Source organism: Oncorhynchus gorbuscha, linkage group LG23 (assembly GCF_021184085.1).
Source record: "Oncorhynchus gorbuscha isolate QuinsamMale2020 ecotype Even-year linkage group LG23, OgorEven_v1.0, whole genome shotgun sequence".
Lineage (NCBI taxonomy): Eukaryota > Metazoa > Chordata > Actinopteri > Salmoniformes > Salmonidae > Oncorhynchus > Oncorhynchus gorbuscha.
Window position 1 is genome coordinate 34,549,299 of NC_060195.1, and position 24,498 is coordinate 34,573,796.

The 24,498-nt window shown below is 42.2% G+C and overlaps 1 protein-coding gene across 6 annotated transcripts in view; it reads left to right on the forward strand.

Moving 5' to 3' along the window:
* LOC124011070 (disks large homolog 3-like) overlaps nt 1-24,498 on the forward strand; it is a 174,922-nt gene that overhangs the window by 90,067 nt on the left and 60,357 nt on the right. For all 6 annotated transcript variants that reach the window (XM_046324044.1, XM_046324046.1, XM_046324048.1 and 3 more), the window contains one exon: nt 8,343-8,396. In XM_046324044.1, the coding sequence (XP_046180000.1) occupies nt 8,343-8,396 (54 nt within the window). The remainder of the gene's footprint in view (nt 1-8,342; nt 8,397-24,498) is intronic.

Sequence of the window (24,498 nt, forward strand, 5' to 3'; positions counted from 1 at the left end):
TTAGCTTCTTTCAAAATCAAGCATTCACTTGGTAACAGCAGAGAATCCCCTTCTGGATCAAGAGCCTTGTTGGCTAATATTTGTTTTGTGCATGCAGAATACTGTGAGTAGCATTTTGTTGTTACTTGTATACCAGTGGTGGTCAGTGCTGTTTAAGATGAGTGAGGATAATATATTTTTTTATGAGCATAGCATTATTTCTATTACAGCATATTGTATGACTGTCATTCATATTCCATTAACCCAGCTCAATGTAAAATGGATAGGTTTAGGCTACTTACTACATGATACAAACGTTTTCCCAATACCCATCATGAGGTTGCTACAACCTGTACAATCTTGCTTGCATCTAGCTGATCTAAGGTGTAATCATTAGTCCAACAGTTCAAACAAGAGTTTATATTGGTCAAATTCTGGTATGTTCCATTTGCATCTGTTAAATTTTTTTTTTTCAACAGAATTGGCGGAATGAATACACCCTTGATCACATGCAAACACAGTTCACTTTCATAGCAGCCAGATCGTTGTATAATTGCTTCTTGCATCTACGCACTCTCCTCCGCTCACCTTTTCCCTTTGCTTGTGGACTTCAGTGCACAATGCATCAGCTGTCTGTGACCAGGCGAAAAACCTTTCCAAGCCAAACCTTCATATTATAACCTGCTACACATCACTTACATCGTTGTCACCATATTAGGTAACGTCAAGTCAACAACATAGCTAATAGAACTAACGCATTAGTAAACCCTCTACAATCATGCAGTAGTACAGTGTACTTAGCAGTTAAACCGGTGGGCCCCTGTGACAATAAATTAATAAAATCAAAAGATTACCTTGACTTGGAAGAGTTCCAGTGTTGGATAGCCATAGCCAGCTAGCTAACATAGCATCCCTCTCTGTTTCAGCCGGGTGAGTAGGCTAAACTAGTTCGCTTGCGGCATTTGCTAGCTAAGTGAAACGGGGGAAATGAAATATAGCCAGCTCTTTCTCTCTCTCTCTCTCTCTCTCTCTCTCTCTCTCTCTCTCTCTCTCTCTCTCTCTCTTTCTCTCTCTCTCTCTCTCTCTCTCTCTCTCTCTCTCTCTCTCTCTCTCTGTCTCTCCCTCTCTCTCTCTCTCTTGCGTCTCCTTTATTTTTAATGAAATGTATTTGTTCAACACTGTTCAACTATTGTCTTTCTCTCTCTTTGAGTCAACTTCTCACCACATTTTAAATACTGCAGTGCTTGCTAGCTGTAGCGTATGCTTTCACTGCTATTTTCATTCTCTGATCCTTTGATTAGGTGGACAACATGTCAGTTCATGCTGCAAGAGCTCTGATAGGTTGGAGGATGTCCTCTGGAAGTTGTCATAATTACTGAGTAAGACTATGGAATCCCAAGTCTCATAGGTTTTGTATTGAAGTCAATATACTAGAGGAGGACGGAAACTAGCTGTCCTCTGGCTATACCATGGTGCTCACCTACAGAGTGTTGTTGAGGCTACTGTAGACCTTCAATGCAAAATGGTGTGTTTTAATCAATTATTTGTGACATGAATATATTCAGTATAGTTTCATCATTTTTTCACTATTTTTCCATACACTTGTTAGCATTACTAAACATTAGATTACATAGTGTTAGTGAGGTTTGAAAACAGCACCCCTTGTGTTCAGTACCGGTATTACCGAATATCCCGGTATGGCACAAGGTCGGTATGAAGGTATGACAATGTGGATACCGCTGAAGCCTACGAGGTACTGTAGGGAAGGTTAAGATTGACTCTATTGGTCTTGAGCACACCATGTCTATATATTAGTAATCAGCACGAATGAGTGAAGGCAGAGGGAAAGCATCTCCTAATGGTACACATATCTTCAGACAGAACAGCCTCCATTACCCTGGAATGGATCAGAGGCACTGTCATATTTCACTGTGATGTTGCCATTAGGCTGCCATATAGGGCTGCCATAAAGTATCAGTGTGCTCTGTAAAGGAGGATGGAGATGTCTGCTAAGGAACACTAACCTATTGTCTTGTCAGCATCTCGTTGCTATGCACATGCCAAACCTTCCTGTACCCCAGGGAACTCAAGGAGTTAAAAACACCATAGAAATACTGCTGCATGAGGAGGAGCTTGGATTTCATTTGAGGCGTGGCCTCGCTATCTATTGCAGTGCCAGCATATGACATCATCATATATAGGATAATATTGTTTGTACTTTATTTTACGATACTGTTTTCACTGGTATTCACATGGAGTTTATATGATAATAATAGGTATTTTCATGCAATTATTCAGAGAATGAATCGTAACTGTATTGAAAAATCGGGAATGAATCAGATTAAGAATTTAAAGGTGTAGCATCACACTTCATTCACAAAAGAGGATTTTTTAAAAGTTGTACTCTAGCTAGGTAGTGGAGACAGAGGGCGTCTGGGCGTGTGGGCTCTAATTGCCAGTATTTAGTAAAGATCTGTAACCAGCATAACTGACCGTCTCTCCCCAAGACAGACCATTCCTGCTGGCCCCTCTGCTGTTTCATTCATTCATTGCAGGGGGAGGATTGTAGCTACAGTCCTAATGCGATGTGGACAGACAGGCAGTGTGCAGGCAGGCCAGCCAAGCTGATGCTGAGCCCCTGGCCACGCATGTGTGACAGAGACGCATAAGCTGCAGTCAGCGTCCTGAGAGGTGAACCAGGGAGAGGCAGCTAAGCGGGCCGCGCAGCCAATGCGGGGCGAGCACTGGTTGTCATGGGAACACATTGATTATTTAACAATTTGGACGAAGCCTGTGCCCTACGCTTGCCAAGGTTTAGTGGGAGTCTTTGTAGCTTTGCAGTCCCGAGCCAACTCAGTGCTGTAAGGTGCAGTGCTGTTTGGAGATAATACATGAGGAAACAAGAATCATAGATTAATAGATGGACAGATGGAAGGAAGGAAGGAAGGAGGGATGGTTAAGAGAGGGAGGGAGGGAGGGAATAAGGGATGGATGGATGGTTGAGAGAGGGAGGGAGGGAGGGAGGGAATAAGGGATGGATGGATGGAACAAGGGATGATGGATGGATGAAAATAGGGAGGGAAGGAAGGAAGGAAGGAAGGAAGGGAGGGAGGGAGGGAGGGAGGGAGGGATGGAACAAGGGATGATGGATGGATGAAAACAGGGAGGGAAGGAAGGAAGGAAGGAAGGAAGGAAGGAAGGAAGGGAGGGAGGGAGGGAGGGAGGAAGGAAGGAAGGAAGGAAGGAAGGAAGGAAGGAAGGAAGGAAGGAAGGAAGGAAGGAAGGAAGGAAGGAAGGAAGGAAGGAAGGAGAGATGTATGGAGGGAGGATGGATGAATGGATGGATGGATGGAAGGAGGGATGAATAAATCGATAGATAACAATTTGGAGGACACTAATGTGAACACATGGATGTATACAGATAGACTTGTTTTTTTTGTATGGTATGTTGGTCATTTGGGATTGGTTGGTTGTAATGGTTGTACAGTCAGTCCTGTTGGGAGAGCAGCCTGAGCAGGGTGTGTGTGTATGTGTTTGTCTTTATGTGTGTGTGTCCTCTCCAAGCCTGCCCTGAGTCCTGAGATGCAGGTGGACAAAAGTGAACAGAGACAGATGGCTGGGAAAACAGCATTTAATGATTAATGTTTGAATTAAAAGGAAATTATGGGATTTTATGATAATCTTATCCAGATTTGGTTAATTCCCCCCATGCAGCTCAGTCACACCCTTATACCACATTTGGACGGTCGCCAACCTTTTTAACCGGCGTCCTCCTCTGTTACCCTCTGCCCTTTCACCTCATTCGCCAGCCATCCCCATTTAACCTCCACAATCCCTGATGCACACACACACACACACACACACACACACACACACACACACACACACACACACACACACACACACACACACACACACACACACACACACACACACACACACACACACACACACACACACACACACACACACACACACACACACACACACACGCAGCACTGTACCCTGGCATTGTAAATGTGTGTTTATCTTGACCTCTGTGAGCCTAGAGATCAGACTGTGTAAGCCTCTCTCTCAAGGACGTGGCCTGTCCAGGGCTCTCTTCGTCCCAGCAGAAAGAACAAGCTGTCTGCTACTGTATCTATGTCATAAAGCTGTGTGCGGCCAGGCCCATGTTGTTGCCCTGGCCCCACGGCCCCACGCTGTTGCCCTGGTCCCACGCTGTTTCCCTGGCCCCATGGCCCCAGGCTGTAGCCCTGGCCCCACAGCCCCACGCAGTTGCCCTGGCCCCACGCTGCTGCACTGGCCCCACGCTGTTTCCCTGGCCCCACGGCCCCACGCTGCTGCCCTGGCCCCACGCTGTTTCCCTGGCCCCACGCTGTTGCCCTGGCCCCACGGCCCCACGCTGTTGCCCTGGCCCCACGGCCCCACGCTGTTGCCCTGGCCCCACGGCCCCACGCTGTTTCCCTGGCCCCACGGCCCCACGCTGTTTCCCTGGCCCCACGGCCCCACGCTGTTGCCCTGGCCCCACGGCCCCACACTGTTGCCCTGGCCCCACGGCCCCACGCTGTTGCCCTAGGCCCCACGGCCCCACGCTGTTGCCCTGGCCCCACGGCCCCACGCTGTTGCCCTGGCCCCACGGCCCCACGCTGTTGCCCTGGCCCCACGGCCCCACGCTGCTGCCCTGGCCCCACGGCCCCACGCTCATCATCCCTCTCCTCCTCCAACCCAACTCCCACTTCAGAGACAACACATCACTCTATGGCGGATTTAGGATTACACAGACAGAGATTATCTTCCCTTTATTTTTGTTTGCTTGTTAAAGGTGATACAGATACTGGGATTACCCACTTCAATCCCAGACAAGGATGCTATATTTCTTTTCAGACAGACAGTCTTGAAACCCTATGAGGTTTATAGTGCTATTTTGATGTTTATTTATTTTTATCATTGATTAGCCAGCTAGAAAGTAACCTCTCTGCTGCTTTTGATAAACTATTTTGTTCCTTCTGTTGTGCTTGTCTTTTGTGGTCCCTTGGCTGTGGCACTGGATTCAGTTCGCTAGTTTAGTCCAATACAGTGACAGAGCAGAAATAGTCCCCACTGTGGCCCTCCGGCTTCGTCTCTCCACTGGGACCTATTGGCTGTGGGGGATGAATAGACCTCTTAAAAGCCTGGGTGTCTCCCCACAGTCTATGGTGCTGTGGCACACTGTGCATATCTAAAACACACACGCATACTTCTAAAAGCATGTAAAGGGAGCTGCTGCTACCTTAAACCTTTAGGTCTGATAAGAACATGTCTGCCCTGTATTTTTATGATAAACAGGAAATGCCTAAATGTGTGCAGGTCATGAAAGACGTGCACACACAAGCACTGTCGCGAGCATCTGTTCATCCATATGCAAGTTACAAGCCATGATTGTGCCGAGTGAGGGACGTTTGTGCCGAGGAGTGAGGGACGTCACAGCTCGCCATGAAACTATACTGCAGTTCTGAGGAAACGGTCACGTCTACAGTAGCTTTAACACTGGATTTTAAGAGGCGTTTGCGTGATAAGAGAAGTCACTGAGTGAAAATAAAATAACGAAGCTCTGGAACGACAACGAGACAAACTGGGGTTTAACAGCTTGCATGTTGGATAATGAATGATGCCAATCGAAGGGAGTGAGGCTTAAATACACACACATACAGCTCTAATTGTATGTCTGTGTATTTATATACCATGGCCCAGCATCAAAGGACTTATAACTCAAGCTGTGTAATAAATTGTGTGGCTCTTTTCTCTCGGGCTGTGACCTGTTATATTGGAGTGTTGCACCGCGCGTGCACCTCCTGTGAGTCCTGTGTGAAAGAATTGCCATTTAGGAATAAAAGAGCCGTGTACGTAAGGGAAAAACCGTTTCAAAACTTGTCTCAAGTGAACCTTCGATGCCGTCACTAAGGTGGAGAGACGCTACGGAAATAAATGAACTGACGAGAGTCTGTGCCACGAAAGCAATAAGCCCGTAGCTGCAACGACCCCTTGCCACATTTAAAGTAGTTAGGTCATATGTAATATCACAGGCCATAGGCTGCCACATCACGCTGCCAAAACATGGAGAATGCATGTGTGCTCATCGTGTGTGGCGATAGAGGTTGGTGGAACAAGATTAGAATCAATGGGGATCAATAGGAGTGGCTCCACATCAAAAGTGAATAGTGAATACTGGAGGGAGACAGTGAGGGGAGGCAGGGGGATGTGGAGGTAGTGAGGGACCAGTAGCTCCTTTCTGCTGGACTTCAGGCAGCCTTGGTCCATCCCCTTACCCCCACAGCTCAATCAGATCAATAGAGAGAACAGCCAGTGGTCCAGCATTCCAGACTTATAAGGAGAGGCCATTACGCTCTGTGTCCAGTCCAGTCTACTGGTACTGTGTCCTGCTCCTCCTCTGTCTTCTTCTCTACTGAGAGATGCTAGTCTTTCTGTAACATTTAACTGAGAACAGCATTCACATCAGATCCTTGCGAGGGGACGCTTTCGAAGAAGAAATGATGTTGATAACTGCCGCTGTGAGATGCATGTCTTTGCAGTGCCCTCTCCTGCACTCTGTTTTCCTCCACAGGACCAGAACATCTCCTCTGATACAACATGCATGAGATGTTGAGAAATGAACGCCAGCCACTAGGGGGCGTAATGGAGCCTGAACAGCCAGATTTTTTATTTATTTTTATTTCACCTTTATTTAACCAGGTAGGCAAGTTGAGAACAAGTTCTCATTTACAATTGCGACCTGGCCATTGAGATCTATTTTGTATCAAATCCAGGAATGAATCAGTTTTTGTGTCTTACTGACCTTATAGGCCAGCCATATTCATCAGGAGGACTGCGGTCCGGATCCAGACCCAGAATGAGGTCAATACGGGCCACGGGGTCACGATTTATTTTTTAACTCAGTCAGATCTCAACCCCTGGTATTATATGAACACTCATAAGACATGGCAAAATGTTTAGAATTGCAGGAAATTAGCTTTAAATGGTAACTCTCAACTCCGATTTCAGCCTTGCCCAACCTCTTCAACAACAACAAAAAATGCTTTCAAGTGAGAAGTTGTGGGTGGGGGGGAATTGCTCATATTATATTCATTTTGGGTGTGGTTAAATGTAGTAGATCCCAACACTTTCTCACTAAAGCATACTTACCAGAAGTCCACTGTCAGACTCTGATAATAAAATGATGTGCATCGCGAGCATATACGTCTCACATTGGTAAGCCGCCGAGTTCCTGCCATCTATTGCCACTTGCAGTGTAAGTTGGTATCCCCCGTGCAAAAAAAAAAGGTAAAGTGTAGATTTACATTTATTGCGGTATTGTGTTGGGAAGAAAAGTGCAATCATCATCTTGAAAATGAATATTAGTGGCTCAATTCAATCCAACCTGCACTGCAGTATTTATGCAGTAGCTCTTTTTTTGGCAGATTGGTCGTGGGTACTGTATAAAAACAGGTATGCTTTCACTTTTCAGAATTAGAAGTGTGGGCACGGGATGAATATTGTAAATGAACGATTTGAGAAACAAAAAAAGATAACTAACCCATGTGGGATTAGAATTCTCAACCATTGAACTATGAGCCTATTGCACCACAATTCACTCATAGCCATTAGGAAATAATACAAGTTGACATGACCACCGTTGTCGTGTATTTCTTGTTACAAGGGGAGTGTACATCTAGAAGGGAGTGTATTTCATACCGAACACCTTTGAGATGACGTAAACAGCATGAGGTCAATGGTAGAGTTCAACTACTAGGGGCAAAAAGAGCTGGATTTACTACTAACAGACCAAAATATATCACTTTTGCAACGAACTGTCGAAATGAAGACCAGAATTTACGTGTTTCACAATAACTAATAACTTAAACATCTGGTTTTCCCTGGAAGAAATCGCATTGCTAGAGGCGTTACTACAGACCCGGGTTCATTCCCAAAGGACGGCCCAGCGTCGTCCGCGTTATGGCAGGCCATCAAAACATAGACGTGGTGTTGGATGCCAGACTTCAAGTTGTCATTTCCAGCGATTTAGAACAGGTAGTGAAAGTAGCGGACAGGAAAAGATGATTGTGATATCCTAGGTGATGGCCCAATGGTCCCAACACACACACAGTTTGTTCAAATGGAGTCTAACACAGGAAGCAGGCAATAATAACACCACGGGTCTCTTTTCCCCACTTCTCATTCTCAGTCGTCACACCTACTGTAGCCATCCTCCACCCATCCCCAGCGAGACACACACAACGACTGTTCCCATGGCATTCACTTACTGGCTCCTAGCTGCCACACACACACACTGAGGTAATGTTGTATCTCTTCCTCTATCTTTGCAGGTGAACCCTCCCCCTGTCATCGTCAACGCAGACTCATTGGATGCAGGCCCTTATGTAAGTATCCATTCTGTTGTCTCTCAATGTGAATGGAGTATCTATTCGGTTGTCTCTCTGTGTGGATGGAGTATCCATTCTGTTGTCTCTCTGTGTGGATGGAGTATCTATTCTGTTGTCTCTCTGTGTGGATGGAGTATCTATTCGGTTGTCTCTCTGTGTGGATGGAGTATCCATTCTGTTGTCTCTCTGTGTGGATGGAGTATCTATTCTGTTGTCTCTCTGTGTGGATGGAGTATCTATTCGGTTGTCTCTCTGTGTGGATGGAGTATCCATTCTGTTGTCTCTCTGTGTGGATGGAGTATCTATTCTGTTGTCTCTCTGTGTGGATGGAGTATATATTCGGTTGTCTCTCTGTGTGGATGGAGTATCTATTCTGTTGTCTCTCTGTGTGGATGGAGTATCTATTCTGTTGTCTCTTTGTGTGAATGGAGTATCTATTCTGTTGTCTCTCTGTGTGGATGGAGTATATATTCGGTTGTCTCTCTGTGTGGATGGAGTATCTATTCTGTTGTCTCTCTGTGTGGATGGAGTATCTATTCTGTTGTCTCTTTGTGTGAATGGAGTATCTATTCTGTTGTCTCTCTGTGTGGATGGAGTATCTATTCTGTTGTTTAAATGTGTGGATGGAGTGTCTATTCTGTTGTCTCTCTGTGTGGATGAAGTATATATTCGGTTGTTTAACTGTGTGGATGGAGTATCTATTCTGTTGTTTAAATGTGTGGATGGAGTGTCTATTCTGTTGTCTCTATATAGATGGATTATATATTCTGTTGTCTCTATGTGGATGGAGTATCTATTCTGTTGTCTCTATGTGGATGGAGTATCTATTCTGTTGTCCACCTGTGTGGATGGAGTATCTTTTCTGTTGCCTCTCTGTGTGGATGGAGTATCTATTCTGTTGTTTAACTGTGTGGATGGAGTGTCTATTCTGCTGTCTCTGTGTCGATGGAGTATCTATTCTGTTGCCTCTGTGTGGATGGAGTATATATTCTGTTGTCTCTCTGTGTGGATGGAGTATCTATTCTGTTGTTTAACTGTGTGGATGGAGTATCTATTCTGTTGTTTAACTGTGTGGATGGAGTATATATTCTGTTGTCTCTCTGTGTCGATGGAGTATCTATTCTGTTGCCTCTGTGTGGATGGAGTATCTATTCTGTTGTTTAACTGTGTGGAGGGAGTATCTATTCTGTTGCCTCTGTGTGGATGGAGTATCAATTCTGTTGCCTCTCTGTGTGGATGGAGTATCAATTCTGTTGTTTAACTGTGTGGATGGAGTATCTATTCTATTGTTTAACTGTGTGGATGGAGTATATATTCTGTTGTTTAATTAACTGTGTCGATGGAGTATCAATTCTGTTGTCTCTATGTGGATGGAGTATCTCTTCTGTTGTCTCTCTGTGTGGATGGAGTATCTTTTCTGTTGCCTCTCTGTGTGGATGGAGTATCTATTCTGTTGTTTAACTGTGTGGATGGAGTGTCAATTCTGCTGTCTCTGTGTGGATGGAGTATCTATTCTGTTGTCTCTCTGTGTGGATGGAGTATCTATTCTGTTGTTTAACTGTGTGGATGGAGTGTCTATTCTGCTGTCTCTGTGTCGATGGAGTATCTATTCTGTTGCCTCTGTGTGGATGGAGTATCTATTCCGTTGTCTCTCTGTGTGGATGGAGTATCTATTCTGTTGTTTAACTGTGTGGATGGAGTATATATTCTGTTGTCTCTCTGTGTCGATGGAGTATCTATTCTGTTGCCTCTGTGTGGATGGAGTATCTATTATGTTGTCTCTGTGTGGATGGAGTATCTATTCTGTTGTTTAACTGTGTGGATGGAGTATCTTTTCTGTTGCCTCTGTGTGGATGGAGTATCTATTCTGTTGTCTCTCTGTGTGGATGGAGTATCTATTCTGTTGTTTAACTGTGTGGATGGAATATCAATTCTGTTGTTTAACTGTGTGGATGGAGTATATATTCTGTTGTCTCTCTGTGTCGATGGAGTATCTATTCTGTTGCCTCTGTGTGGATGGAGTATCTATTATGTTGTCTCTGTGTGGATGGAGTATCTATTATGTTGTCTCTGTGTGGATGGAGTATATATTCTGGTGTTTAACTGTGTGGATGGAGTATCTAATCTGTTGTTTAACTGTGTGGATGGAGTATCTATTCTGTTGTCTCTCTGTGTGGATGGAGTATATATTCTGTTGTCTCTCTGTGTCAATGGAGTATCTATTCTGTTGCCTCTGTGTGGATGGAATATCAATTCTGTTGTTTAACTGTGTGGATGGAGTATATATTCTGTTGTCTCTCTGTGTGGATGGAATATCTATTATGTTGTTTAACTGTGTGGATGGAGTATCTATTCTGTTGTTTAACTGTGTGGATGGAGTATATATTCTGTTGTTTAACTGTGTCGATGGAGTATCTATTCTGTTGTCTCTCTGTGTGGATGGAGTATCTATTCTGTTGTTTAACTGTGTGGATGGAGTGTCTATTCTGCTGTCTCTATATGGATGGATTATATATTCTGTTGTCTCTATGTGGATGGAGTATCTATTCTGTTGTCTCTATGTGGATGGAGTATCTCTTCTGTTGTCTCTCTGTGTGGATGGAGTATCTTTTCTGTTGCCTCTCTGTGTGGATGGAGTATCTATTCTGTTGTTTAACTGTGTGGATGGAGTGTCAATTCTGCTGTCTCTGTGTGGATGGAGTATCTATTCTGTTGTCTCTCTGTGTGGATGGAGTATCTATTCTGTTGTTTAACTGTGTGGATGGAGTGTCTATTCTGCTGTCTCTGTGTCGATGGAGTATCTATTCTGTTGCCTCTGTGTGGATGGAGTATCTATTCTGTTGTCTCTCTGTGTGGATGGAGTATATATTCTGTTGTTTAACTGTGTGGATGGAGTATATATTCTGTTGTCTCTCTGTGCCGATGGAGTATCTATTCTGTTGCCTCTGTGTGGATGGAGTATCTATTATGTTGTCTCTGTGTGGATGGAGTATCTATTCTGTTGTTTAACTGTGTGGATGGAGTATCTATTCTGTTGTCTCTCTGTGTGGATGGAGTATATATTCTGTTGTCTCTCTGTGTCAATGGAGTATCTATTCTGTTGCCTCTGTGTGGATGGAGTATGAATTCTGTTGTTTAACTGTGTGGATGGAGTATCTATTCTGTTGCCTCTGTGTGGATGGAGTATCTATTCTGTTGTCTCTCTGTGTGGATGGAGTATCTATTCTGTTGTTTAACTGTGTGGATGGAATATTACATTTACATTTAAGTCATTTAGCAGACGCTCTTATCCAGAGCGATCTATTCTGTTGCCTCTGTGTGGATGGAGTATGAATTCTGTTGTTTAACTGTGTGGATGGAGTATCTATTCTGTTGCCTCTGTGTGGATGGAGTATCTATTCTGTTGCCTCTGTGTGGATGGAGTATGAATTCTGTTGTTTAACTGTGTGGATGGAGTATCTATTCTGTTGCCTCTGTGTGGATGGAGTATCTATTATGTTGTCTCTGTGTGGATGGAGTATATATTCTGGTGTTTAACTGTGTGGATGGAGTATCTATTCTGTTGTTTAAATGTGTGGATGGAGTATCTATTCTGTTGTCTCTCTGTGTGGATGGAGTATATATTCTGTTGTCTCTCTGTGTCAATGGAGTATCTATTCTGTTGTTTCTGTGTGGATGGAATGTCAATTCTGTTGTTTAACTGTGTGGATGGAGTATATATTCTGTTGTCTCTCTGTGTGGATGGAATATCTATTATGTTGTTTAACTGTGTGGATGGAGTATCTATTCTGTTGTTTAACTGTGTGGATGGAGTATATATTCTGTTGTTTAACTGTGTCGATGGAGTATCTATTCTGGTGTCTCTCTGTGCGGATGGAGTATCTATTCTGTTGTCTCTCTGTGTGGATGGAGTATCTATTCTGTTGTCGCTCTGTGTGGATGGAGTATCTATTCTGTTGCCTCTGTGTGGATGGAGTATCTATTCTGTTGTCTCTATATAGATGGATTATATATTCTGTTGTCTCTATGTGGATGGAGTATCTATTCTGTTGTCTCTATGTGGATGGAGTATCTATTCTGTTGTCTCTCTGTGTGGATGGAGTATCTTTTCTGTTGCCTCTCTGTGTGGATGGAGTATCTATTCTGTTGTTTAACTGTGTGGATGGAGTGTCTATTCTGCTGTCTCTGTGTCGATGGAGTATCTATTCTGTTGCCTCTGTGTGGATGGAGTATCTATTCTGTTGTCTCTCTGTGTGGATGGAGTATCTATTCTGTTGTTTAACTGTGTGGATGGAGTATCTATTCTGTTGTTTAACTGTGTGGATGGAGTATATATTCTGTTGTCTCTCTGTGTCGATGGAGTATCTATTCTGTTGCCTCTGTGTGGATGGAGTATCTATTCTGTTGTTTAACTGTGTGGATGGAGTATCTATTCTGTTGCCTCTGTGTGGATGGAGTATCAATTCTGTTGCCTCTCTGTGTGGATGGAGTATCAATTCTGTTGTTTAACTGTGTGGATGGAGTATCTATTCTGTTGTTTAACTGTGTGGATGGAGTATATATTCTATTGTTTAACTGTGTGGATGGAGTATATATTCTGTTGTTTAATTAACTGTGTCGATGGAGTATCAATTCTGTTGCCCTTGTGTGGATGGAGTATCTATTCTGTTGTCTCTCTGTGCGGATGGAGTATCTATTCTGTTGTCTCTCTGTGTGGATGGAGTATATATTCTGTTGTTTAACTGTGTGGATGGAGTGTCTATTCTGTTGTCTCTATATAGATGGATTATATATTCTGTTGTCTCTATGTGGATGGAGTATCTATTCTGTTGTCTCTATTTGGATGGATTATCTATTCTGTTGTCTCTCTGTGTGGATGGAGTATCTTTTCTGTTGCCTCTCTGTGTGGATGGAGTATCTATTCTGTTGTTTAACTGTATGGATGGAGTATCTATTCTGTTGTCTCTCTGTGTGGATGGAGTATCTATTCTGTTGTTTAACTGTGTGGATGGAGTGTCTATTCTGCTGTCTCTGTGTCGATGGAGTATCTATTCTGTTGCCTCTGTGTGGATGGAGTATCTATTCTGTTGTCTCTCTGTGTGGATGGAGTATCTATTCTGTTGTTTAACTGTGTGGATGGAGTATATATTCTGTTGTCTCTCTGTGTCGATGGAGTATCTATTCTGTTGCCTCTGTGTGGATGGAGTATCTATTATGTTGTCTCTGTGTGGATGGAGTATCTATTCTGTTGTCTCTCTGTGTGGATGGAGTATATATTCTGTTGTCTCTCTGTGTCAATGGAGTATCTATTCTGTTGCCTCTGTGTGGATGGAGTATGAATTCTGTTGTTTAACTGTGTGGATGGAGTATCTATTCTGTTGCCTCTGTGTGGATGGAGTATCTATTCTGTTGTCTCTCTGTGTGGATGGAGTATCTATTCTGTTGTTTAACTGTGTGGATGGAGTATCTATTCTGTTGTTTAACTGTGTGGATGGAGTGTCTATTCTGCTGTCTCTGTGTGGATGGAGTATCTATTCTGTTGCGTCTGTGTGGATGGAGTATCTATTCTGTTGTCTCTCTGTGTGGATGGAGTATCTATTCTGTTGTTTAACTGTGTGGATGGAGTATATATTCTGTTGTCTCTTTGTGTCGATGGAGTATCTATTCTGTTGCCTCTGTGTGGATGGAGTATCTATTATGTTGTCTCTGTGTGGATGGAGTATCTATTCTGTTGTCTCTCTGTGTGGATGGAGTATATATTCTGTTGTCTCTCTGTGTCAATGGAGTATCTATTCTGTTGCCTCTGTGTGGATGGAGTATGATTTCTGTTGTTTAACTGTGTGGATGGAGTATCTATTCTGTTGCCTCTGTGTGGATGGAGTATCTATTCTGTTGTCTCTCTGTGTGGATGGAGTATCTATTCTGTTGTTTAACTGTGTGGATGGAGTATCTATTCTGTTGTTTAACTGTGTGGATGGAGTGTCTATTCTGCTGTCTCTGTGTCGATGGAGTATATATTCTGTTGTCTCTCTGTGTCGATGGAGTATCTATTCTGTTGTCTCTGTGTGGATGGAGTATCTATTATGTTGTCTCTGTGTGGATGGAGTATATATTCTGTTGTTTAACTGTGTGGATGGAGTATCTATTCTGTTGTTTAACTGTGTGGATGGAGTATCTATTCTGTTGTCTCTCTGTGTGGATGGAGTATATATTCTGTTGTCTCTCTGTGTCAATGGAGTATCTATTCTGTTGCCTCTGTGCGGATGGAATATCTATTCTGTTGTTTAACTGTGTGGATGGAGTATATATTCTGTTGTTTAACTGTGTGGTGGAGTATATATTCTGTTGTTTAATTAACTGTGTCGATGGAGTATCTATTCTGTTGCCAGTCTATGTGGTTGGAGTATCAATTCTGTTACCCTTGTGTGGATGGAGTATCTATTCTGTTGTCTCTCTGTGCGGATGAAGTATCCATTCTGTTGTCTCTCTGTGTGGATGGAGTATCTATTCTGTTGTCTCTCTGTGTGGATGGAGTATCTATTCTGTTGTCTCTCTGTGTGGATGGAATATCTATTATGTTGTTTAACTGTGTAGATGGAGTATCTATTCTGTTGTTTAACTGTGTGGATGGAGTATCTATTCTGTTGCCTCTGTGTGGATGGAGTATCTATTCTGTTGTCTCTCTGTGTGGATGGAGTATCTATTCTGTTGTTTAACTGTGTGGATGGAATATTACATTTACATTTAAGTCATTTAGCAGACGCTCTTATCCAGAGCGATCTATTCTGTTGCCTCTGTGTGGATGGAGTATGAATTCTGTTGTTTAACTGTGTGGATGGAGTATCTATTCTGTTGCCTCTGTGTGGATGGAGTATCTATTCTGTTGCCTCTGTGTGGATGGAGTATGAATTATGTTGTTTAACTGTGTGGATGGAGTATCTATTCTGTTGCCTCTGTGTGGATGGAGTATCTATTATGTTGTCTCTGTGTGGATGGAGTATATATTCTGGTGTTTAACTGTGTGGATGGAGTATCTATTCTGTTGTTTAAATGTGTGGATGGAGTATCTATTCTGTTGTCTCTCTGTGTGGATGGAGTATATATTCTGTTGTCTCTCTGTGTCAATGGAGTATCTATTCTGTTGTTTCTGTGTGGATGGAATGTCAATTCTGTTGTTTAACTGTGTGGATGGAGTATATATTCTGTTGTCTCTCTGTGTGGATGGAATATCTATTATGTTGTTTAACTGTGTGGATGGAGTATCTATTCTGTTGTTTAACTGTGTGGATGGAGTATATATTCTGTTGTTTAACTGTGTCGATGGAGTATCTATTCTGGTGTCTCTCTGCGGATGGAGTATCTATTCTGTTGTCTCTCTGTGTGGATGGAGTATCTATTCTGTTGTCGCTCTGTGTGGATGGAGTATCTATTCTGTTGCCTCTGTGTGGATGGAGTATCTATTCTGTTGTCTCTATATAGATGGATTATATATTCTGTTGTCTCTATGTGGATGGAGTATCTATTCTGTTGTCTCTATGTGGATGGAGTATCTATTCTGTTGTCTCTCTGTGTGGATGGAGTATCTTTTCTGTTGCCTCTCTGTGTGGATGGAGTATCTATTCTGTTGTTTAACTGTGTGGATGGAGTGTCTATTCTGCTGTCTCTGTGTCGATGGAGTATCTATTCTGTTGCCTCTGTGTGGATGGAGTATCTATTCTGTTGTCTCTCTGTGTGGATGGAGTATCTATTCTGTTGTTTAACTGTGTGGATGGAGTATCTATTCTGTTGTTTAACTGTGTGGATGGAGTATATATTCTGTTGTCTCTCTGTGTCGATGGAGTATCTATTCTGTTGCCTCTGTGTGGATGGAGTATCTATTCTGTTGTTTAACTGTGTGGATGGAGTATCTATTCTGTTGCCTCTGTGTGGATGGAGTATCAATTCTGTTGCCTCTCTGTGTGGATGGAGTATCAATTCTGTTGTTTAACTGTGTGGATGGAGTATCTATTCTGTTGTTTAACTGTGTGGATGGAGTATATATTCTATTGTTTAACTGTGTGGATGGAGTATATATTCTGTTGTATAATTAACTGTGTCGATGGAGTATCAATTCTGTTGCCCTTGTGTGGATGGAGTATCTATTCTGTTGTCTCTCTGTGCGGATGGAGTATCTATTCTGTTGTCTCTCTGTGTGGATGGAGTATATATTCTGTTGTTTAACTGTGTGGATGGAGTGTCTATTCTGTTGTCTCTATATAGATGGATTATATATTCTGTTGTCTCTATGTGGATGGAGTATCTATTCTGTTGTCTCTATGTGGATGGATTATCTATTCTGTTGTCTCTCTGTGTGGATGGAGTATCTTTTCTGTTGCCTCTCTGTGTGGATGGAGTATCTATTCTGTTGTTTAACTGTATGGATGGAGTATCTATTCTGTTGTCTCTCTGTGTGGATGGAGTATCTATTCTGTTGTTTAACTGTGTGGATGGAGTGTCTATTCTGCTGTCTCTGTGTCGATGGAGTATCTATTCTGTTGCCTCTGTGTGGATGGAGTATCTATTCTGTTGTCTCTCTGTGTGGATGGAGTATCTATTCTGTTGTTTAACTGTGTGGATGGAGTATATATTCTGTTGTCTCTCTGTGTCGATGGAGTATCTATTCTGTTGCCTCTGTGTGGATGGAGTATCTATTATGTTGTCTCTGTGTGGATGGAGTATCTATTCTGTTGTCTCTCTGTGTGGATGGAGTATATATTCTGTTGTCTCTCTGTGTCAATGGAGTATCTATTCTGTTGCCTCTGTGTGGATGGAGTATGAATTCTGTTGTTTAACTGTGTGGATGGAGTATCTATTCTGTTGCCTCTGTGTGGATGGAGTATCTATTCTGTTGTCTCTCTGTGTGGATGGAGTATCTATTCTGTTGTTTAACTGTGTGGATGGAGTATCTATTCTGTTGTTTAACTGTGTGGATGGAGTGTCTATTCTGCTGTCTCTGTGTGGATGGAGTATCTATTCTGTTGCGTCTGTGTGGATGGAGTATCTATTCTGTTGTCTCTCTGTGTGGATGGAGTATCTATTCTGTTGTTTAACTGTGTGGATGGAGTATATATTCTGTTGTCTCTTTGTGTCGATGGAGTATCTATTCTGTTGCCTCTGTGTGGATGGAGTATCTATTATGTTGTCTCTGTGTGGATGGAGTATCTATTCTGTTGTCTCTCTGTGTGGATGGAGTATATATTCTGTTGTCTCTCTGTGTCAATGGAGTATCTATTCTGTTGCCTCTGTGTGGATGGAGTATGATTTCTGTTGTTTAACTGTGTGGATGGAGTATCTATTCTGTTGCCTCTGTGTGGATGGAGTATCTATTCTGTTGTCTCTCTGTGTGGATGGAGTATCTATTCTGTTGTTTAACTGTGTGGATGGAGTATCTATTCTGTTGTTTAACTGTGTGGATGGAGTGTCTATTCTGCTGTCTCTGTGTCGATGGAGTATATATTCTGTTGTCTCTGTGTCGATGGAGTATCTATTCTGTTGTCTCTGTGTGGATGGAGTATCTATTATGTTGTCTCTGTGTGGATGGAGTATATATTCTGTTGTTTAACTGTGTGGATGGAGTATCTATTCTGTTGTTTAACTGTGTGGATGGAGTATCTATTCTGTTGTCTCTCTGTGTGGATGGAGTATATATTCTGTTGTCTCTCTGTGTCAATGGAGTATCTATTCTGTTGCCTCTGTGCGGATGGAATATCTATTCTGTTGTTTAACTGTGTGGATGGAGTATATATTCTGTTGTTTAACTGTGTGGTGGAGTATATATTCTGTTGTTTAATTAACTGTGTCGATGGAGTATCTATTCTGTTGCCAGTCTATGTGGTTGGAGTATCAATTCTGTTACCCTTGTGTGGATGGAGTATCTATTCTGTTGTCTCTCTGTGCGGATGAAGTATCCATTCTGTTGTCTCTCTGTGTGGATGGAGTATCTATTCTGTTGTCTCTCTGTGTGGATGGAGTATCTATTCTGTTGTCTCTCTGTGTGATGGAATATCTATTATGTTGTTTAACTGTGTAGATGGAGTATCTATTCTGTTGTTTAACTGTGTGGATGGAGTATATATTCTGTTGTCTCTCTGAGTCAATGGAGTATCTGTTCTGCTGCCTTTCTGTGTGGATGGAGTGTCTATTCTGTTGTTTAACTGTGTGGATGGAGAATCTATCCTGTTGTTTAACTGTGTGGATGGAGTATCTATTCTGTTGTTTAACTGTGTGGATGGAGTGTCTATTCTGTTGTCTCTCTGTGTGGATGGAGTATATATTCTGTTGCCGGTCTGTGTGGATGGAGTATCAATTCTGTTGTTTAACTGTGTGGATGGAGTATCTATTCTGTTGTCTCTCTGTGTGGATGGAGTATATATTCTGTTGTCTCTCTGTGTTGATGGAGTATCTATTCTGTTGCCGGTCTGTGTGGATGGAGTATCTATTCTGTTGTTTAACTGTGTGGATGGAGTGTCTATTCTGTTGTCTCTCTGTGTGGATGGAGTATCTATTATGTTGCCTCTGTGTGGATGGAGTATCTATTCTGTTGTCTCTCTGTGTGGATGGAGTATCTATTCTGTTGCCGGTCTGTGTGGATGGAGTATCAATTCTGTTGCCTCTCTGTGCGGATGGAGTATAAATTATGTTGTTTAACTGTGTGGATGGCGTATATATTCTGTTGTTTAACTGTGTCGATGGAGTATTTATTCTGTTGCCGGGCTGTGTGGATGGAGTATCAATTCTGTTGCCTCTGTGTGGATGGAGTATCTATGCTGGTGTCTCTTTGTGCGGATGGAGTATCTATTCTGTTGTCTCTCTGTGTGGATGGAGTATCTATTCTGTTGTCTCTCTGTGTGGATGGAGTATCTATTATATGTTGTCTCTCTGTGTGGATGGAGTATCTATTCGGCTGCCTCTGTGTGGATGGAGTATCTATTATGTTGCCTCTCTGTGTGGGTGAAGTATCTATTTTGTTGTCTCTCTGTGTGGATGGGATATCTATTATGTTGTCTCTCTGTGGATGGAGTATATATTCTGTTTTCTCTCTGTGTGGATGGAGTTTCTATTCTGTTGTCTCTCTGTGTGGATGGAGTATCAATTCTGTTGTCTCTCTGTGTGGGTGGAGTATCTATTTTGTTGTCTCTGTGTGGATGGAATATCTATTCTGTTGTCTCTCTGTGTGGAAGGAGTATATATTCTGTTGTCTCTCTGTGTGGATGGAGTATATATTCTGGTGTCTCTCTGTGTGGATGGAGTATCTATTCTGTTGTTTAACTGTGTGGATGGAGTATATATTCTGTTGTCTCTCTGTGTCGATGGAGTATCTATTCTGTTGCCTCTGTGTGGATGGAGTATCTATTCTGTTGTTTAACTGTGTGGATGGAGTATCTATTCTGTTGCCTCTGTGTGGATGGAGTATCAATTCTGTTGCCTCTCTGTGTGGATGGAGTATCAATTCTGTTGTTTAACTGTGTGGATGGAGTATCTATTCTGTTGTTTAACTGTGTGGATGGAGTATATATTCTATTGTTTAACTGTGTGGATGGAGTATATATTCTGTTGTTTAATTAACTGTGTCGATGGAGTATCAATTCTGTTGCCCTTGTGTGGATGGAGTATCTATTCTGTTGTCTCTCTGTGCGGATGGAGTATCTATTCTGTTGTCTCTCTGTGTGGATGGAGTATATATTCTGTTGTTTAACTGTGTGGATGGAGTGTCTATTCTGTTGTCTCTATATAGATGGATTATATATTCTGTTGTCTCTATGTGGATGGAGTATCTATTCTGTTGTCTCTATGTGGATGGATTATCTATTCTGTTGTCTCTCTGTGTGGATGGAGTATCTTTTCTGTTGCCTCTCTGTGTGGATGGAGTATCTATTCTGTTGTTTAACTGTATGGATGGAGTATCTATTCTGTTGTCTCTCTGTGTGGATGGAGTATCTATTCTGTTGTTTAACTGTGTGGATGGAGTGTCTATTCTGCTGTCTCTGTGTCGATGGAGTATCTATTCTGTTGCCTCTGTGTGGATGGAGTATCTATTCTGTTGTCTCTCTGTGTGGATGGAGTATCTATTCTGTTGTTTAACTGTGTGGATGGAGTATATATTCTGTTGTCTCTCTGTGTCGATGGAGTATCTATTCTGTTGCCTCTGTGTGGATGGAGTATCTATTATGTTGTCTCTGTGTGGATGGAGTATCTATTCTGTTGTCTCTCTGTGTGGATGGAGTATATATTCTGTTGTCTCTCTGTGTCAATGGAGTATCTATTCTGTTGCCTCTGTGTGGATGGAGTATGAATTCTGTTGTTTAACTGTGTGGATGGAGTATCTATTCTGTTGCCTCTGTGTGGATGGAGTATCTATTCTGTTGTCTCTCTGTGTGGATGGAGTATCTATTCTGTTGTTTAACTGTGTGGATGGAGTATCTATTCTGTTGTTTAACTGTGTGGATGGAGTGTCTATTCTGCTGTCTCTGTGTCGATGGAGTATCTATTCTGTTGCATCTGTGTGGATGGAGTATCTATTCTGTTGTCTCTCTGTGTGGATGGAGTATCTATTCTGTTGTTTAACTGTGTGGATGGAGTATATATTCTGTTGTCTCTTTGTGTCGATGGAGTATCTATTCTGTTGCCTCTGTGTGGATGGAGTATCTATTATGTTGTCTCTGTGTGGATGGAGTATCTATTCTGTTGTCTCTCTGTGTGGATGGAGTATATATTCTGTTGTCTCTCTGTGTCAATGGAGTATCTATTCTGTTGCCTCTGTGTGGATGGAGTATGATTTCTGTTGTTTAACTGTGTGGATGGAGTATCTATTCTGTTGCCTCTGTGTGGATGGAGTATCTATTCTGTTGTCTCTCTGTGTGGATGGAGTATCTATTCTGTTGTTTAACTGTGTGGATGGAGTATCTATTCTGTTGTTTAACTGTGTGGATGGAGTGTCTATTCTGCTGTCTCTGTGTCGATGGAGTATCTATTCTGTTGCCTCTGTGTGGATGGAGTATCTATTCTGTTGTCTCTCTGTGTGGATGGAGTATCTATTCTGTTGTTTAACTGTGTGGATGGAATATCTATTCTGTTGTTTAACTGTGTGGATGGAGTATCTATTCTGTTGTCTCTCTGTGTGGATGGAGTATATATTCTGTTGTCTCTCTGTGTCGATGGAGTATCTATTCTGTTGTCTCTGTGTGGATGGAGTATCTATTATGTTGTCTCTGTGTGGATGGAGTATATATTCTGTTGTTTAACTGTGTGGATGGAGTATCTATTCTGTTGTTTAACTGTGTGGATGGAGTATCTATTCTGTTGTCTCTCTGTGTGGATGGAGTATATATTCTGTTGTCTCTCTGTGTCAATGGAGTATCTATTCTGTTGCCTCTGTGCGGATGGAATATCTATTCTGTTGTTTAACTGTGTGGATGGAGTATATATTCTGTTGTTTAACTGTGTGGTGGAGTATATATTCTGTTGTTTAATTAACTGTGTCGATGGAGTATCTATTCTGTTGCCAGTCTATGTGGTTGGAGTATCAATTCTGTTACCCTTGTGTGGATGGAGTATCTATTCTGTTGTCTCTCTGTGCGGATGAAGTATCCATTCTGTTGTCTCTCTGTGTGGATGGAGTATCTATTCTGTTGTCTCTCTGTGTGGATGGAGTATCTATTCTGTTGTCTCTCTGTGTGGATGGAATATCTATTATGTTGTTTAACTGTGTAGATGGAGTATCTATTCTGTTGTTTAACTGTGTGGATGGAGTATATATTCTGTTGTCTCTCTGAGTCAATGGAGTATCTGTTCTGCTGCCTTTCTGTGTGGATGGAGTGTCTATTCTGTTGTTTAACTGTGTGGATGGAGAATCTATCCTGTTGTTTAACTGTGTGGATGGAGTATCTATTCTGTTGTTTAACTGTGTGGATGGAGTGTCTATTCTGTTGTCTCTCTGTGTGGATGGAGTATATATTCTGTTGCCGGTCTGTGTGGATGGAGTATCAATTCTGTTGTTTAACTGTGTGGATGGAGTATCTATTCTGTTGTCTCTCTGTGTGGATGGAGTATATATTCTGTTGTCTCTCTGTGTTGATGGAGTATCTATTCTGTTGCCGGTCTGTGTGGATGGAGTATCTATTCTGTTGTTTAACTGTGTGGATGGAGTGTCTATTCTGTTGTCTCTCTGTGTGGATGGAGTATCTATTATGTTGCCTCTGTGTGGATGGAGTATCTATTCTGTTGTCTCTCTGTGTGGATGGAGTATCTATTCTGTTGCCGGTCTGTGTGGATGGAGTATCAATTCTGTTGCCTCTCTGTGCGGATGGAGTATAAATTATGTTGTTTAACTGTGTGGATGGCGTATATATTCTGTTGTTTAACTGTGTCGATGGAGTATTTATTCTGTTGCCGGGCTGTGTGGATGGAGTATCAATTCTGTTGCCTCTGTGTGGATGGAGTATCTATGCTGGTGTCTCTTTGTGCGGATGGAGTATCTATTCTGTTGTCTCTCTGTGTGGATGGAGTATCTATTCTGTTGTCTCTCTGTGTGGATGGAGTATCTATTATATGTTGTCTCTCTGTGTGGATGGAGTATCTATTCGGCTGCCTCTGTGTGGATGGAGTATCTATTATGTTGCCTCTCTGTGTGGGTGAAGTATCTATTTTGTTGTCTCTCTGTGTGGATGGGATATCTATTATGTTGTCTCTCTGTGGATGGAGTATATATTCTGTTTTCTCTCTGTGTGGATGGAGTTTCTATTCTGTTGTCTCTCTGTGTGGATGGAGTATCAATTCTGTTGTCTCTCTGTGTGGGTGGAGTATCTATTTTGTTGTCTCTGTGTGGATGGAATATCTATTCTGTTGTCTCTCTGTGTGGAAGGAGTATATATTCTGTTGTCTCTCTGTGTGGATGGAGTATATATTCTGTTGCCTCTGTGTGGATGGAGTATCTATTCTGTTGTCTCTCTGTGTGGGTGGAGTATCTATTTTGTTGTCTCTGTGTGGATGGAATATCTATTCTGTTGTCTCTCTGTGTGGATGGAATATCTATTCTGTTGTCTCTCTGTGTGGAAGGAGTATATATTCTGTTGTCTCTCTGTGTGGATGGAGTATCTATTCTGTTGCCTCTGTGTGGATGGAGTATGAATTCTGTTGTTTAACTGTGTGGATGGAGTATCTATTCTGTTGCCTCTGTGTGGATGGAGTATCTATTCTGTTGTCTCTCTGTGTGGATGGAGTATCTATTCTGTTGTTTAACTGTGTGGATGGAGTATCTATTCTGTTGTTTAACTGTGTGGATGGAGTGTCTATTCTGCTGTCTCTGTGTCGATGGAGTATCTATTCTGTTGCGTCTGTGTGGATGGAGTATCTATTCTGTTGTCTCTCTGTGTGGATGGAGTATCTATTCTGTTGTTTAACTGTGTGGATGGAGTATATATTCTGTTGTCTCTTTGTGTCGATGGAGTATCTATTCTGTTGCCTCTGTGTGGATGGAGTATCTATTATGTTGTCTCTGTGTGGATGGAGTATCTATTCTGTTGTCTCTCTGTGTGGATGGAGTATATATTCTGTTGTCTCTCTGTGTCAATGGAGTATCTATTCTGTTGCCTCTGTGTGGATGGAGTATGATTTCTGTTGTTTAACTGTGTGGATGGAGTATCTATTCTGTTGCCTCTGTGTGGATGGAGTATCTATTCTGTTGTCTCTCTGTGTGGATGGAGTATCTATTCTGTTGTTTAACTGTGTGGATGGAGTATCTATTCTGTTGTTTAACTGTGTGGATGGAGTGTCTATTCTGCTGTCTCTGTGTCGATGGAGTATCTATTCTGTTGCCTCTGTGTGGATGGAGTATCTATTCTGTTGTCTCTCTGTGTGGATGGAGTATCTATTCTGTTGTTTAACTGTGTGGATGGAATATCTATTCTGTTGTTTAACTGTGTGGATGGAGTATCTATTCTGTTGTCTCTCTGTGTGGATGGAGTATATATTCTGTTGTCTCTCTGTGTCGATGGAGTATCTATTCTGTTGTCTCTGTGTGGATGGAGTATCTATTATGTTGTCTCTGTGTGGATGGAGTATA